The sequence below is a fragment of the Hyalella azteca genome, unplaced genomic scaffold (genome assembly GCF_000764305.2).
Source record: "Hyalella azteca isolate HAZT.00-mixed unplaced genomic scaffold, Hazt_2.0.2 contig12413, whole genome shotgun sequence".
In the NCBI taxonomy this organism is placed as follows: Eukaryota; Metazoa; Arthropoda; class Malacostraca; order Amphipoda; family Hyalellidae; genus Hyalella; species Hyalella azteca.
The window spans coordinates 28,048-46,445 of record NW_025942373.1 but is presented as its reverse complement, the minus strand read 5'-3'; the positions used below and the strand labels follow the sequence as shown (position 1 = coordinate 46,445).

Here is an 18,398-nt window from a genome sequence, read left to right as displayed (position 1 = left end):
CACCAGCACAACACCATCAGTGATCACCAGCACAACACCATCAGTGATCACCAGCACAGCACCATCAGTGATCACCAGCACAGCACCACCAGTGATCACCAGCACAGCACCACCAGTGATCACCAGCACAACACCATCAGTGATCACAAGCACAACACCATCAGTGATCACCAGCACAACACCATCAGTGATCACCAGCACAGCACCATCAGTGATCACCAGCACAACACCACCAGTGATCACCAGCACAACACCATCAGTGATCACCAGCACAGCGCCATCAGTGATCACAAGCACAACACCACCAGTGATCACCAGCACAGCACCACCAGTGATCACCAGCACAGCACCATCAGTGATCACCAGAACAACACCATCAGTGATCACCAGCACAGCACCATCAGTGATCACTCACAGCACCACCAGTGATCACCAGCACAGCACCATCAGTGATCACCAGCACAACACCATCAGTGATCACCAGCACAGCACCACCAGTGATCACCATGAATTTGTCATGCCTGCGTCTTAAACGGTTCGTAGCCTGGGCATTCTGCTGGACGTGGAACTTTCTGTGAATAATCACATTGCCAAAGTCATCACCGCTTATTCTGGTGTTCCGGACGAATACTTATATAGTAGCGTCAGCCGCTGTATCTCGGCGAGATACAGCGTCCTTTCATCCTTTCAGCGTCCTTTCGTGTCTATTTTTCGCTTCCAATTTATCAATGAAAATTTTGCCAATAAAATATGCCGCAAACGAGTGAAATAATTTTGATAAAAATTTCCAGCACACATAGCGACAATTATGCATAAGACCTTGAGGAATAAAACAAGGAGCTTTACCAACAAAATTTCCAGGACAGAATTCAAGTCCGTTTAATTTTTTTCATATGCTCTGTTTATACCTCAAGTTAATTATCATGCAATTTCCATGAGCTTTCTACGCACTATGGTTACACATATTATCTCATTATTAATACAATGGAAGAGAGACATGAGAGGGACAAAATTTAACAGTTTTAGCATCACCCAAAAATTCGCTCGCATGACCACCGTCCAATGATTATCAGCCTGACATTCATTACCAGGTACACACTGTAAGTACACAAAATATGCAGCAGGCTCATTATGAATGTCCAGGTATATACTACTAATTCGAAAACCTCGTATAATTCACCCATGGGCTTGAAAGGGTAAAAAGGCTAAAAGGGTTAAAAGGGTACAAAATGGTTGAAGGTACAAAGGGTTAAAAGGGTACAAAGGGTTAAAAGGGCACAAAGGGTACAAAGGGTTAAAAGGGTACAAGGGGTTAAAAGGGTACAAAGTATCAGCGGCCACTCGCAGGCCATTCGTAGGCCGCCGATTAACCGGCCTATAATTCTATCATGAAAAGATAGGCTCGAGTAACCTCTCACGCTGCAATGCTGTTCACTCGACTGGAATAATAGTGCCGCCAAACAGCCAAGAAACGACTAAAAATTATGCACTAGGTGTGGAACGAAAAAGCCTTTTGCACATTTGCTTTCATTGAGAATTAGCATAAGGAATGAACCCAAACTGTAACTGCACTGCAACTCCCGAGCACTGCAACTTCCAAGCAATGCAACTACCTAGCACTGTAACTGATCCCGACTATTGAGATTACAAGACCATGCAGCAGCTCCGACTAAATTGTGCGCCACCACATCGAATTTCCAGTGATCACCAGCACAACACCATCAGTGATCACCAGCACAGCACCATCAGTGATCACCAGCACAGCACCATCAGTGATCACAAGCACAACACCATTAGTGATCACCAGCAAAACACCATCAGTGATCACCAGCACATCAAGACAAGAGACCTATAGGAGAACCTGTGAGACCTTACGAGACTTTGCCAGGCACCGTTTTGGATGCCAGGCTCTTTCAATTATTCTAATAGAATATTTACGTAACGTACAATCTAATGGGCGCCGTTCTAAATAACAAGAATTAAGGTTTATTTATTATCTACTAGGGCTGGTACATCTAACCTAGTTCTAGATGCCTGCCGCTCATGCAGACTGCTTGATTAGACGCAGTTTCAGAAGCTCGATGTTGACTTTCTTTTTAATTAGACGTAGTTCTAAATGCCCAATGTAGATTTTCTGTTTAATTAGACGTAGTTCTAGATGCCCGATGTAGAGTTTGTTTAATTAGACGCAGTTCTAGATGCCCAATGTAGACTTTCTGTTTAATAAGACGCAGTTCTAGATGACCAATGTAGATTTTCTGTTTAATTAGACGTAGTTCTAGATGCTTGATGTAGAGTTTGTTTAATTAGACGCAGTTCTAGATGCCCAATGTAGACTTTCTGTTTAATAAGACGCAGTTCTAGATGCCCGATGTAGACTTTCTGTTCAATTATAGACGTAGTTCTAAATGCCCGATGTAGACTTTCTGTTTAATTAGACGTAGTTCTAGATGCCCGATGTAGACTTTCTGTTTAATTGGACGTTGTATTAGAAACCCGATGTTGACTCTCTTTAATTAGTCGCATTCTAGAAGCCCGATGCTGACTCTCTTTAATTAGGCGCAGTTCTAGATGTCCGATGTTGACTCTCTTTAATTAGGCGCAGTTCTAGATGTCCGATGTTGACTCTCTTTAATTAGACCCAGTTCTAGTTGCCCCCGCCAGCGTTTGATTTCATCGGTTAAATTATCGCTGTCACGCACAGGAAAATCTGCCTGGGCTCAAAACTGCCGAAATTGACGACCAGAGCAGCGGCATTCATCAAACAACTTGGTCATTTCACGAGGTATTGATTCATTGCCAAGCCTCGGCAGGTACAAATCCAATTGACAAGCACAGAAGGTTTACAGTTGGCCGATCAATATCCGATGGCAAGCCGGCGCTGATCTGGCCAACATTTTCAATAAGGTAGGCAGGGACATCATGGAATTGTGCTTACGGACAGTAATTTTCAGCTTGTTAGCGACCTGTATTCAGCATGAGCATGATAAATCATTTTCCACCAGCCAGGTACGAATAGCATTGAATAGATACACGAATTCTACCTCATAGAGGCAGTGAATGATTGATTGATAATACAACAGTGATTCGACAGTCGTAAGTTATACACGGAGACAAAGGAAATCCAAATAAAGAGAATGTCAACGACTGCATTTTTTCGGTTACTCGGGTTCGTGCTGTTTGCCGCAAAAAGTTGAATCGAAAGTGACTGGTATTTTTTCCAGAATCATGATTAAGAAATGAAATATCATTGTTTTCGTGAATTACTTTTGCAACCATGAAACAATTTTCAACAATTTTATTCCCACACATTCGAAGCCAGATGGCCTACAATATATACGAAGGCGGATGGTCAGTGCACTATACGCAAATGGAAAGGAATTAAACGCAGCAGTTGCCACGTTATTTCATCTCAAATTCCAGAGTATGGAACGTATTACGATGTTTGATAATGGGAATGCTCATTGCAAATCAATATTTTAGTAATTATTCAAGACGCTTCTTCAACTCGGAGTAAATAAAGCATCGTAGACGCTCACTACGGCCCATATACACAATGAAACGAAGCTTTTCTCTTCAGGAATAAGTGCGACGAGCCAAATTAGTTACATTGACACGTAAAGGCATCAAGAAAATTGCTCATTGTCCCGTGATCGGAAAAAGTCCTTTATACAACTAGTGTTATATACAGAGTTATATTTATTGTTCCAGAAGACGCTTGATACGTAATTCTTATTATAGGTATTGCAGGCAGATAATTTTGAGAATTCGAAATGTTCTCAATGCAGGCGGAAGAATATGAGAATTCAAAATTATTCGTAGCTTTTAAATAAAAAATGAGTCTTATTAAATCAATATATGAAAAAAATTATCAACATAGATTTTTAAATTAAGACCAAACAGGAAAAATACATAGTAGCGGTCACAACAATGATACTTTTCATGATCGCAAATTAATCAAAGTTCAACTTGTATTTTGGCCAATAATTTTAACATTTTTTCCTTAATTCTTCAGGTACGATAATGTGTTTTCCTGCCCAGACGCAGTCTTCTCTTTTTCTACAGATGTGCGTAGTGCGAATGTGTTTGTGTCGGAGTGTTGGCGCTAAACGTCTACACGAGATTGACAGAACACCGAGGGAGGAGTTATCGTACTTGACATCTGCTTGTTCCTCCACTCCATTCTGATGACCGCCTACACATCGAAGACTGCGACATGCCAGCGTCAGAGAGTGCTTTTAAATTTTAAAGCTCAATCTCTGTTCCCTCAAATTTTAGTATCTTGTAACCGTTGCCTATTTTCAGCGGAAACCTTATCCCCAACACTAACCGTTCTGAAATGTTTGAAAATGTAAATTGTTATGGTCTTACGTAATTTCACACAGCATAACTTTGGTCGTTCCAATAACAATAAATGTTTGAGTGTGGTGTAAGCAGTATTTGAAACGGTTCATTTGAAAATTTGTTGAATTTACTCATCATTTTCTTGGCTTTCAAATTTTTGATCAAGGGATCTTCCGCAATTTTTTTGAGGGGGGTTGTTAGGATATCTGAATTACCTCTAAAATTCCTCTTTCTGTTCGAAAAAGACCTTTTGGCATCCCCAATTGAATTGCATTCATTAGAAAATTTTGAGGTATGTAAATGGGCAAACTCCGAAGACGCACCGCTCGCCCAAAGAACATTTCTGAGAGCAAAATCAAACTGTAACGTGTAAGGTTTTAATTTAAACGTTAAATATGACGATACACGACTAATATTCTCCGCAAAAATGCAGCCCTCCATAAATAGTATTTTTTTGAAATTTAAAATCCTCGGCGGTTCTTATGAACATTGTAATGTAAATCATACTTCCTATATAACACAGTATTCATTATTAGATAACACAATGATTTGCCTCTTGACGCGATGTTTGTTTCTCACAAAATGTCGTTAAATTACAGATTGCTTCACTAATATGATTTTCATATGATCACATTTTCATAATACACGAATGGTCCCGACGCAGAATTACAGATTGCTTTACTAATATGAAAATGACACCTTTTCATGATACACGAATGGTCCCGAAAATAGCCATGAAATTTCAACAGGACGAAGGATAACTAATCGTTCTAATACAAAGTTTCGGGGCATAAGCTGACCATAAGTATACCTTGTAGAATAGTAAACAATAACTGTCCAAGTCTAACAAAGAAGTTTGCATCGCAATCCGTGAATAGGATTGGGGCTCGCTGCAAAGTAATGAAAAGGTGTCAGCCCTTTAATTGCAATCAGATGTGAATGCATGATTATACCTTGCGATACAAATATATTTTCAACTAGAACTATCTCGTGTACTGGTACTTCATTTTTCAACACGTCCCTAGGCAAATCATACATAAATTTTGATATTTTATTAAGGAAATTTCGTGCTTCCTTAGACGAGAGTCAAAGATGATTCGATACAGGAACTTTATTTAGTTCAGAAGTGATTTCTGTAACAAGTGGAAATATGACAAGAAATTAACTTCAATTGTGGTATAATAACTGGTATATGTATCAACTGCTGTTTCAATTACCTAGTAAACGAGTAAAGATCGGTACAAAATTGACATTGGTACAAAATAGACTATATTCAAACAAGGATCTTCGGAATCATCGGAAAAACTAGGTTGCTTTAAGACGTAAGAAATTCGAGGTCATGGTACTATACTGCAACGTTATACAAATCCAACTGAACGTGACGAAAACCATATCACCTTGCATCGGACATTAAGAGTCGAACCGATTTGCTATCGAGAGACCTCAACATATTTAATCAAGATTTTTATGTAGTAAAAATTATTCCGCTTCCAAAGGAATTTTAATAAATAGATAAAAAAGACTGTAAATTGATAAAAAGACTGCGTATTCAGCAGTTCTAGAAAGGATGCTTGCTTCTTCCAAGACAAGGTTTTCATGCCAACTCGTATTTGGTTAGTAAACCTTAAACCCAGGGCATTTTTTCGGTCAGTAACCTTAACACCTATATATATAGCGGATTTATTTGGCCAGTAACCCTTAAACTATGCGCATTTATTCAGCTAGTAACCCTAAAACCCTGGTTACCTGACCAGTAACGCCTGTACCCTAAAACATCGTTACTTGATCATCCAGGGTCCGCATGTGACGAAGAGTCGTAGTCTCTAATCAGAGTGACAGCTACGTTAAATATTCACAGGTTCTAAGGCGTGTTGCAACGTCACGCTACACATGCTGCAGTCGACCCACTTCACCTGCCCCATCGAATTTTTTCGGCGTCGAATAATTGGCCGACGATAAGCCGCCCTTAACTTTCAATAAGGCTGGGCATCACGTCCAGAAAGGCCCTAATTTCGATGCCCTTTGAAGTCGTTCGTGGTCTGTCATTACACAAACCCGGCGGCAGGGCATGCGTGGGCACAACTGCACGAACTGCAGTAATGCACCGCGCATGCATACCAATGCACGAGGTATGCACGCTAGTGTACATGATATGCACGCAAATGCGCGTGAAATTCAAGCAAATGCATGAGGCATGCACGCCAATGCACGCGGAATGCACGCAAATGCACGAGGCATGCACGCAAATGCGCGTGAAATGCAAGCAAATGCACGAGGGATGCTCGCCAATGCACGCGGAATGCACGGAAATGCACGGGGCATGCACGGTAATTAATGAACGTCGCCAGCTTGATATTCAGGATATGCTATAAAATAGTTCTTTACATTTATACAGGAGACAACCCAGACCTTCACACTCCTGATACATGCTAAGAAATAAAAATAAATTACAAAATATAATCATTCAAAAAAAAATTGGGAAAACCTAACATACATTAGAAAAGTTACCGATGATCGTAGAGAGTGCGTGCGAATTGAGCGCTAGGATGACTATGAAAAAATCTGGCACCGTGCACGAATTTATTTATTTTATTTAACCGATTCATTCGTGAATCAAATCTAGTGAATCAATTCAATATCAAGTAAATTCATAACGCGAAAAAAGAACATAACTTTAAGCTAAAAGAGAAGCAACATAAAGCAAGAGCTGAATGAGGTATCAATAATAAGTAACGATACATTGGCAGCTGATCACAAGGCACTGCAAGGTACGGCCAAATTACAGGGCAGCGCTCCATCTATACGCGTGCTCACTTGGAACACACGCGTTAATGCTGAATTAAAAGCAACTTGCCGCTGCTACATTCTTTGACGTGTGTTTCATCGTTAAAAATTATGGCCGGGATAATGACGGCCGGTCATGATGAACTCCAGGCAATCCATCGTTCTAAGTTTCTTTGATGTTTAGCTGAGTGACCGGGCATATATAAAAGCTTTAAATCTAACCAAAATTATCAGCGGCTAGTCTTCGTCCGACAGGCAGCCATCACCCACCCTCCTACTTCAAAGATGGACGCATACTTGCAGGCTAGTAATGAGTGAACGCTGTGAACGATAACATATGTTAGCTGTCACATAACGTTGGCTGCCGGACCTAAAATTGCGAAAAATAAACTGGATTAAATAGTCGGTCAGTAAATGTTTTCCAATACACAGACTTATGATAGGCCATCTGTACGCAAGTCGACTATTGTTCACTCGCTGGCCAAAACATTTCGCCGCTCTGAAATCGTCCGCAAATCCAGAGGTCGGTGAGCAGAGACGTCGCCGGAGAGAATGCGTGAGCGAGAGATGTTCTGTGGAGTAAGCGAGGATTCACGGTGCCCTTTGGAGTATTGTAGGTGCAGTGACAGCAAACACGTGCAAGATCAACAAACAAACGGTCATATTAAAACATTTTAATGCAATTAATAATAAATTGAACTAAATATTTGCTAAAATCCCTATATCCAAACAATAAAATGCCATTTAAAAGAAGGTACTCACAGAAGAGGGGGCGGTAAGGGCGGTAAATCCAACCACAGCACTGCAGTAGCTTGGGCATCCGCTGCGGTCTGCATAGCCGAGCCGTCAAACTAATAATAACTTATGGAATAACTTCGGTCGAATAACATTGCTCTACCCGAGCCATCAAAGTAACAAGAACTTGTGGAATATTACAAACACAAAGTCATCAAAGTAACAAGAAATGGTGACATAAATGCATAGAACATCAATCTTAGTGCAACAAATCAGTAACTAGAACATAACCAATGATTTGAATTGATTCATTATCAACGCCGCGAAGATAATCCTCGATAAGTCGTGGTGTGCAATTTTTAACGATATTTCCATGCATGTCTATCGCCAAGCAGCGATGGTGGCCAATAATCACAGATAACTTGACACAAAATGCCACAAACTGCGGTCTCATAAATAAAACCAAGAAAATTGTGACGAAATTTTCACAAACCCTTAGTTATTTTGTATGTTTCATATCTATTTATTTCTTCGTCTCTGTTATTTGGCCGTCCAAGTATCATCCATAATATAAAGCTGTGGATAGTATAATTGAATCTAGGCTGGTAAAAAATTACAATTCGTTCTATAAGTAGAACGAATTAATAAGACAGCCTATAGACAGACTGCTTAACGAACTCGCTATTAGCTAAACCATTTCGGAGATGCGAGCCAGTATATGCCAATATATTGTAAATAAATAAGGGTGCAAGTAAACTATATGGAATATTGTACCGCAAAACCATATATTCGTATAGAATAGAAAGACATCAAGGTAATTATTGGTTCGAATTTCACCTCTAGAAGCGCTTATATTAAAGCGTAAATTACAACCGACATTATCACTTACACCCAACTTAGTTCACGATAGTTTTGGGTGCACTTTTTCAATCAATAACGCTATCAGTTTAGTACGCCCTCAGATAATAAAATCATTTTTCTGCCAAGTTTAAGCTGTCGCTGGAAACATTAATTCTGTTTGATGGCCAGCACTTCTCCGACGCAAATTGTTGATTCCCAAATAAATTTCGACATAATTGTTATCATTATTATTCAGCCGTTGATGAATCGCAACTTCGATGCTTCAGGTGCGCCGGGATAAATGATCGCAAGTGACGATTCAAATTCAAATTAACTAAAATCTACGACTGGATTTAATCGATATGAATACAATCCCATCGTATCCATTGATGCCCCAGTCAAAAGGTTCAAAGGTAACACATTAATTATAAGAAGAGGTGCCACTTATCGTGAGCGACACATAGTGGCCGCGATGATAAGGCCCTCAATATAGGGCATGTTAGCATACATACCCAACAAATAATTAGAGCCACATCATTGCCGGCTTACAGTCGGCCATTCGAAGGCCACGTATAACATGCCGGCATTTTAAATAAGTTGCTTCGGTTACTGCACTGATAATTGTTGTGCCAGTAGGTGGCCATCACCGGTAACTCACACTTGACTCGATTGCGCTACTAATTTTACACTTATAGATTATAAAAGTATAATTTATTATATTTGAGCAGGAAATGTCAAATGAATGTATTAAATAGAGATTCGGGCTTGCCGCATATGAAGAAATTCAGTTATCAATTGAGCAGCTAATTAAATGACTGTGCAAACTAAATAATGATAACAGGAAATATTTTAACCACACCGAACTATATATTGATAAGTATATTTAAAACGAACTAAACGATTGCACACATTCACCTTCTAAAGATGCAAGCATGCAACTCTTAGTGGTAGCGGCTACTTAGGAATAATAAGCGCCTAGACAACTGCAAACGTTAAAATTTAACGTATATTATAATGCTGATATATTACATTACACAGACAGTGAGCATGGCTTGGTCATTTGTCAACAAGTTTTTAAAGATTTCAAGCCGATAACTATTTAGCGTAAAAATTAATGAAACTATCTTGAAAATGAGTATCCAGAGAAGCAAATAAATCTCATTTGACGAGTACAATCGCAATTTGATAATTTATGATAAACACCTAGAGATTCGGGCTTGCCGCATATGAAGAAATTCAGTTATCAATTGAGCAGCTAATTAAATGACTGTGCAAACTAAATAATGATAACAGGAAATATGTTACCCACGCACTGACATAAAATATATATTTTTAAAATGAACTTAACGATCGATGGCACGCATTCACCTTCTCAAGATGCAAGTACGCAACTCTATAGTGGTCGCGGCTACTTAGCGCCTAGACAATTGCAAACGTTAAAATTTAACGTGAATTATAACGTTGATATATTATTTTACGCACAGACAGTGAGCATGCATGGCTTGGTCATTTGTCAACAAGGTTTTGAACGATTTCAAGCCGATAACTATTTAGCGTAAAAATCACTGAAACTATCTTGAAAATGAGTATGCGGAGAAGCAGATAAATCTTATTTGACAAGTACAATCGCAATTTGATAATTTATGATAAACACCAAGAGTGGCTAAATCAGGCTTGCATGATAAGATAAAGTAAGGCCTACAAGAAGTGTCACCCCAGGAGCTACTGAACTGAAATGCAATGGTCGCCAGACACGCAACACTCGGAAGCCCCTATAAAAACTCGCTCGCAAAAAGTCCGCTTACAGTAAAAGGTCCAATTTGAATCGTTTTATCATCATAAAATGATGAACAGATTTTTCGTACACAATTTTTATAATTTAAACAAATTGAAACTAAGACCCGTTATTGATCTTTTCGGCCAATTGTCTTAGACTTGCTACATTTTAGGCGAAAGAAAAACAACAAGACCAACGTTGGTGAGACCAATGAGACAAGGAGCCCGCGAGACCAACGAGACTAGAAGCCGGCGAGACCAACGAGACGAGAGGCATGCGAAACCAACGAAAAGGGAGGCCTGCGAGACAAGAGGCCTGCGAGACGAGAGGCCTGCGAGACGAGAGGCCTGCGAGACGAGAGGCCTGCGAGACGAGAGGCCTGCGAGACGAGAGGCCTTCGAGATCCTGCGAGACCTTTACACGAGACTTTGCCGGACACCGTTTTGGATGCCTGGCTCTAACTTGCTTTTCGAAGGGCACCAGCAGGTTTTCAGGCATTCGTCTAGAATATTTACGTCACGTATACAGTCTAATGGGCACCGTTCAATTTAACAAGCAGTAAGGTTTTTTTATTAGCTAGGTACTAGGGCCAGTAAATCAAACCCTGCCGCTCTTGGTCCGCTGCTTAAACGCAATTCTAAATGCCCGCTGTGGACTTTCTATTTAATTATTTAGACGCAGATTTAGAAGCTCGATGTTGGCTCTCACCTTACTTAGACGCAGTTTTAGATGCCCGATGTTGACTCTCTCCTTAATTAGACGCAGTTTTAGATGTCCGATGTTGACTCTCTCCTTAATTAGACGCAGTTTTAGATGCCCGATGTTGACTCTCTCCTCAATTAGACGCAGTTTTAGATGCCCGATGTTGACTTAATTTAACGCAGTTTTAGAAGCCCCATGTTGACTCTCTTTAATTAGACGCAGTTCCAGTTGCCCCCGCCAGCGTTTGATTTCATCGGTTAAATTATCGCTGTCACGCACAGGAAAATCTGCCTGGGCTCAAAACTGCCGAAATTGACGACCAGAGCAGCGGCATTCATCAGACAACTTGGTCATTTCACGAGGTATTGATTCATTGCCAAGCCTCGGCAGGTACAAATCCAATTGACAAGCAAAGACGGTTTATGGCTGGCCGATCAATATCCGATGGCAAGCCGGCGCTGATCTGGCCAACATTTTCAATAAGGTAGGCAGGGACATCATGGAATTGTGCTTACGGACAGTAATTTTCAGCTTGTTAGCGACCTGTATTCAGCATGAGCATGATAAATCATTTCCCACCAGCCAGGTACGAATAGCATTGAATAGATACACGAATTCCACCTCATAGAGGCAGTGAATGATTGATTGATAATACAACAGTGATTCGACAGTCGTAAGTTATACACGGAGACAAAGGAAATCCAAATAAAGAGAATGACAACGGCAGCCACATTTCGACTGCACTACTTCAGTTATTCGTGCTGTTTACTGCAAAAAGTTTAAACATAAGTGACTATATTTTTTTCTAAAATCATAATTAAGAAATGAAATATTGTTGTCGTGAATTACTTTTGCAAAATGGAAGAATTTTCAGCATGCAATTTTATTCCCCCACCCATAGGTACCGAAGCTGACATACGAAGCCAGCTGACCTACTGCAATATATACGGAGGCGGGTGGTGAGTGCACTACGCAAAGCAAATGGAAAGGAATTTAACACCGCAATTATCAGGCTGTTTCATTATAAATTCGTGAATATGGAACGTAGTACGATGTTTGAAAACGGGAAGGTTCATCGTAAATCAATGTTTTAATAATTATTCAAGACGCTTCTTCAATAGCGAGTATATAAATATATATAGAGCTCACTGCGGCCCATACAATATACAATGTACAATCATGGCAACGATGTACAATGTAAAAATGAGTGCGACGAGCAAAATTAGTTACATTGACACGTAAAGGCATCAATAAAATTTATCATTGTCCCGTGATCGTAATAAGTCCATTATACAACTAGTGTCGTACTGGGTTATCTATCAGCTGATCTGGAAATAGCAACACAAAAAACGAACAAATAATAAAAAAATTGAGATTGTTTTGCTGTCTGTTTATTCTGTTGGGACTCCTAAACCCAACTAGCCTACATGATTGCATAAGTTTAAGTCATTGGTGAATCATAATTAAAGCCCTTTTTTTCACCACTCTTTGAGATGAACACATTTAATAATGAACAAAAAATAATATTAGCACATTGACACTTCACATCTTTCATCTTGGGTGCTTTGCTTTTGAGGCTTACTATCGATTTGAGTCTAACTTTTGGTTTGAGGCTTTCCTAAAAGAAACAAATGAAACAAATGATGGTATGCTAAAATTTAAACGTATCTATCAATATATAACCTAAATATTCACACAATTTGTCCACATCAAATCTATTCACATATATATTTACAGAATCACATCCTATAACGTAGCGCCCACCATCGCTCCTTTCCTCGCAACAGTAATCATCGAACCTTAACATTCCGCACATTTCTTCCGGCGAACTATAATTTAAAATTAAAAACAAATTCAAAACAATAAACCATTTTGTAACAAATTTGATCGCCTAACATTAAATTAAAAATAACCAACTACTGATATCCTCTGCAATTACGTTGTAAGCAAGAACATCGGTTCGAGAACGAGCACCTTCATGAGGGGCCTGCCATATTGGGACGAGAAAGAAAGTGTAAATATGAGTTACCGTATTTGCTTTGTACGGTGTAGATGTTAAATAATACTACACCATATTGAATGTGCTTTCTCCAGCACAGTAACAAATTAAAGTTCTCTTTTTACCGCATTTTCTCATTTAGGGAAAAAATGTTTGCTTGAAATTTCAAGCTTTTTGAGTCAGATTTTTGAGGTTCAGTCGTGCTTCTTGCTCTGATTTTCAGAAACATAATTTTTAGCAGCAGCTGAACTGGAAGTTGTCCACAACTCCGGTTCGTGGACAAGTTTGCAATCAGTTCTATGCAAATGAGGTAAAGTTTTAAAGTCAATACCTAGATCTTGTCACTGAAGCCTCGGGATATTGGGCTTGGAATGAAACGCAAAGTTTGGAGCAGTTACCCGCACAGTTCGGATAGTTTATAATAATTTTTTTAGTAAATTTATGTTATCGGTGGCAAATCTCAACTTTACAAATCAAAAGGAAGTGTTCTCGTGTGGCCGTAATCTACCTCCACAATATAAATCTCGAAAAGTCGATCGAAATATGCAAAATTATAATTACAGTTCAATGGATGCCTTCAAGGGATGGCTTTTAATCCCAAAATCAAAAGAATTTTTAGGGCCGGTAACAGAATGGAGGTCATTATAGGGCAACATGATGGCCGTTACAGGCAACACGACGACCGTGTTGATTGCGTCACAGCGGCCAGTTTATTGCATCACAACGTCCAGTTCATTAAATCACAAAGGCCAGTTTACGACAACATGACGGCCAGTTCATGGCAACACGACGGCCAGTTCATGACAACATAATGACCGTTTCATGACAACGGGAAAGCCGTTTTACGACAGTACGACAACAGTTTCATGTCAATACGACGGTCGTTTTAGAGCAGGACGCAGGCCGTGTCAATGCACGCGGGCCGGCGGTAAGCTGCTTATGTGCGGCTAAGCAAGCGCGGTTCTGGCGGCCTCCCGGTTCCGCAATTAATTTCCTGCGCCGAATTTTCCGAGTCAATTCATCGAGAGACTGAAAGGAAATTTGTTCCTATTGATTTCCCGAACGGTAGTTCTTACATTAACTTACTTATTTCTATCGTTAAAGATAATTTTTTTTCGAGCGCGGCTTTCATGCTGATACTTTACAGCACGAGTATTGTTCAAATCTGTCAAGAGCGTAAAAGTTCATCAGTACATTGGTTTCGACCGCGACATACATGTATTAAATTCCCAACTCCCCATATCTCAACCTTGCCTTCTCTACCTCTTCTCACACCCCCAAAATCGTCCTCTTCATTTTCTACCACCTACGTAAAATGAGAAACGTTGAACCCCTACCCTCCTATAACACAAAACACTATTTCGTTTCCCTACTGGAAAATAACCTCTATTTCTCGCTCTCAAACCATCACTATATATAACATCCGACTCCTTCCCACCTTCACTTTAACACACATTTCATTACACTCACAGAACAGCATTACTTCTTTCAACGCTCATAAACAACCCCGACCCCACCATAGGTTTATAGAAAACTGTACATTAAAAAACCCTTGGATTATCAACCCTGCCTCGTCCGTCCCATCCATCCAACCAACCCTCATTTACCAGTCTCTTCCACCCGCCCATCCCCTCCACCCAGCCGTCCCTTCCATCCACCCATCCCCTCTATTTACCCATCCCTTCCATCCACCCGCCCTTTCTATCCACTCGTCCCATTCTCCGACGTCACCCAACTCATCCATCAAACCAAGTGACACCTCCCAGAAATAAGAGGGTAAACACGTGAGGTGCAGGCGAGGGTTGGGTTACTAGAAAAAATAAGTTCAATATAGTTTGGGCTTTTAGGAACTTCTAGGTCAAGTACCATTGAAGCGGTATACGTAGCAAACTTACATGATCAGCTTCGTATTTATCAAGAAAGATAAAGAATATAAAGGAGCAAACTTGTGACTCGAATATCGACGGGAGCATTGAAATGTGGTGGTTTCATGCGATTCTTTCGTTATAGCTGTATATTTTACAAATCTGTCGGTTTAAAGAATAGTTCATAAAACTGGGTAATTTTCGAGGATTAAATTTAAATTTCATATTAGTGTTGTCGAAGTTTAACTTTTCAAGAACCATTGCTACAAAGTTGCATTTCCATTTACCTCTCCTATTGGGAGATCGGCACGCATTTACTTCGTGTCCGTTTTTGTACGTCAATATAATGAACCAATTGATTATTTTACTGACCATTTCCGTCTTGTGATTAGTTATTATATCGATTATTTCATAATCATAATTATTATGCTAAGAAAATAATTTATGTAATATATATGCAATGTAAAAAATTCGTTTTGAGTGAAAATTTAAATTATCATCTAATTATAATACCCCATTATTTAAAATTATCGCATAATATAGGACGTAAATCAGACATAAACTTTGATATTCCGAACGCAACAATAACCTACATGAAAGCGCTAGCAGAATAGTAGCGACCGTTGTCGGCGCAAGCATTAAACAACGACACCCGACGACAGCCACGAAATACTGTACACGAGTTCATTGAACACGATCAGCACCCGAGAAGATGGAGGAGGAAGCACAATGCATGATCTGGAGATTAGGGAGGAGGACGGAGGTGTGAAAAGCAAATAAAAAATCAATCACTCAACATAATCCCCCATTGAAACCTCCCGGCGTTCAAATCTCCGATCGTGAAACGAATAAATGAATTTTTTTGCTGGTCAATAGGACGCATATCTCGCATGCAAAGCACAATACGTCATGGCTGTCGGTCGGGAAAAAAATATCAAATGTTATAGCAAAAAATGTGAGTTATAATACGCAAGAATTTGACCTGTGCTTCTTTACGCTAAATAAAGCCCAGTTTTCTAAAGATTTCCGCCTAATCTCGACGAGCTTTTCATGGTCATTAGCAGAACTTAAGTAGAAAATTTAATAGAATTTTCGACTTTACAACATCCGAATGAACTGTGGTTATAAGGCTCAAGGTATAACCAAGTTCAGAGTTTGGGTATGTAATCCAAGAAGATTTCGGTGGATGAGAGCCAACAGGGACTTGAACGATGTAGAACAGCTGGGATTCGAGCTCATGAGCCAGCAGAACGATGTAACAGAGTGAGCTGAGAGTTGAGGGAAGGACGTCAGCTGGGACTCGTGTTATGATTCTGGGATTTGAAGAATGTAAACCATCTGGGATTAGGTTGTGTTGTACCAGCTGACGATTGAGCGTACTTGGTTGATAAAAGCCATGGACCTCATGTTAAAGTTCGGCAATCGACAAATAAAGTGCGTGAAATGGCACTAGTTGTGAACGCGCACCACCTAGTGGCCGTGCACCATCTGGTTGCCGTACACCATCTAGTAGACACGCACCACCTAATGGCCGTACATCATCTAGTAGACACTCACCACCTAGTTGCCGTACATCATCTAGTAGACACTCACCACCTAGTTGCCGTACACCATCTAGTAGACACGCACCACCTAGTGACCATGCACCACTAGTAGACACGCACCACCTAGTGACCATGCACCACTAGTAGACAGGCACAAGCTGTAAATCGGAATTCAAGACGATGATAGTCGCCGGTGGCAAAGTAAGGATTGAGGAGCTGGAGATTGATGGAGACGCACTGCCAGTAGACTGGAGCAGGAGATTGATGGTCCGGCGACTCCAGCAACAAGACAGAGGAAGATCTCAGTGATTAATTCCATGGCGCCAAGTTTCCTTGTTGGAGAACATCAGGAGAACAAAAGAAAGGTTCTTGGTACAGAGAACAAAGAGGAAAAGTACCTTAAATGGGAACAAAAACAGGTAATCTTCATATATAAGTGCCGTGAGAAATCGAAAAAAATTGTGGGAGAAAAAGAACAATTTTAAGTATTTTTAGGCTATAATTTCTCCAACATAAAAGTTTCTATTAAATTTTAAAAAAGTTTTATAGAATGTTTAGTATTTTTAATGTCCATCAAGGAAAAATGACACCGGAATTGATAAAAATGTGCGGGAAAACGGTGAAAATTTTTTTAGCTTTGACGCCAGATCGTGAGAGTCGGGGTTGGGAGGATTAGGCCACCCATAGGCCGTCCAATATTGTCAATAACTTCGGATTTACCTCACGAATTTCTGGCATTTCTGACGATTCAACTTGAAAAGAGAAAATATCAGGCGCCTTAGTCCTCGTAGATCTTTTTCTTATTAACAAATAACCCGGAAAATCAGAAAGGGTCCGGAAACACTGAACCGGGATGATCTCAATCGCCCCCTCGGCGGCCACGCGTCCGGCCCGCCTTCGAGAATTAACCAAATAATTAATATTGGCGAATGAGCGCTGATGAGTTCCAATGTTTCTCTTCAACAAATAGAAATTTATTAAAAATTTTTAGTGCTATCAATGATTGCCGCGTTATTTTTAATAGTAGCATTTGATTGGCTTCGTTGCTTACGATCGTTCATCTATTACTCAGCTACGGCTTTTCATTGGGAGTGGTTACCGGGTCCCTTTAGTATATATATGCCCAATAAAATTTTTTAAAAGGTCGTTTTAATTTGCCTTGTATAACAGAGGCCTTTTCTACACATTTGTGGGGTTTGAAATGTATATTAATTCATTAGGTAAGGGTATTATTAGATACTGCGTTGTTATAGAACTATACGAAATGTAGCTATGTGAGAAACACTCGTCTATGCTATACTTCTTAGTCACCTCAAAATAGGCAAGGGAATTTGTACTGCGTTGCGAAACCATGTCGTTTGATTTGGTGACGCCAACAAAAAAATTTACATTCCTACCTGATACATGTAACTTAAAGGGAAAAAATTCACCAATGCACGACCCAACAGGATTGAAGTTAGACCTAAAGCAAGATTTCACTATTAAAAATTCACATTATGAACATCCACATGTACCTTAAAATTAGCAAAAATTTTCAAAGATAACAATTTCAAATTCTGCAATTCCGCATCACAAAATTTTGCAATTCCGCATCACAAAGTTCAAAATTTGCTCATGAAATCGATTAAAAATTTAAAATTATTATTAGAAAACTCTTTCGACACATTACGATGCAAACAAAACTTCACAAGCTAAATTTATTCAGGGCAAATCTTTAACGATTGTTCGATGTCCTCGCATTAATAGACTCTGAGAGCAGTTCAATTTAGTAATGCAACTCGTTCGTAAACAGACTAATAAATTAATTA

General features: G+C 39.8%; 1 protein-coding gene across 1 annotated transcript in view; it reads right to left on the bottom strand.

Moving 5' to 3' along the window:
* Nucleotides 1-2,041: 2,041 nt before the first annotated feature.
* The window catches only part of LOC108671183 (sodium-dependent phosphate transport protein 2B), a 39,808-nt gene continuing 23,451 nt past the window's right edge, over nucleotides 2,042-18,398 (bottom strand). The window contains exon 14 of the mRNA XM_018158679.2: nucleotides 2,042-2,112. Coding sequence (XP_018014168.1) covers nucleotides 2,042-2,112 — 71 coding nt within the window. The remainder of the gene's footprint in view (nucleotides 2,113-18,398) is intronic.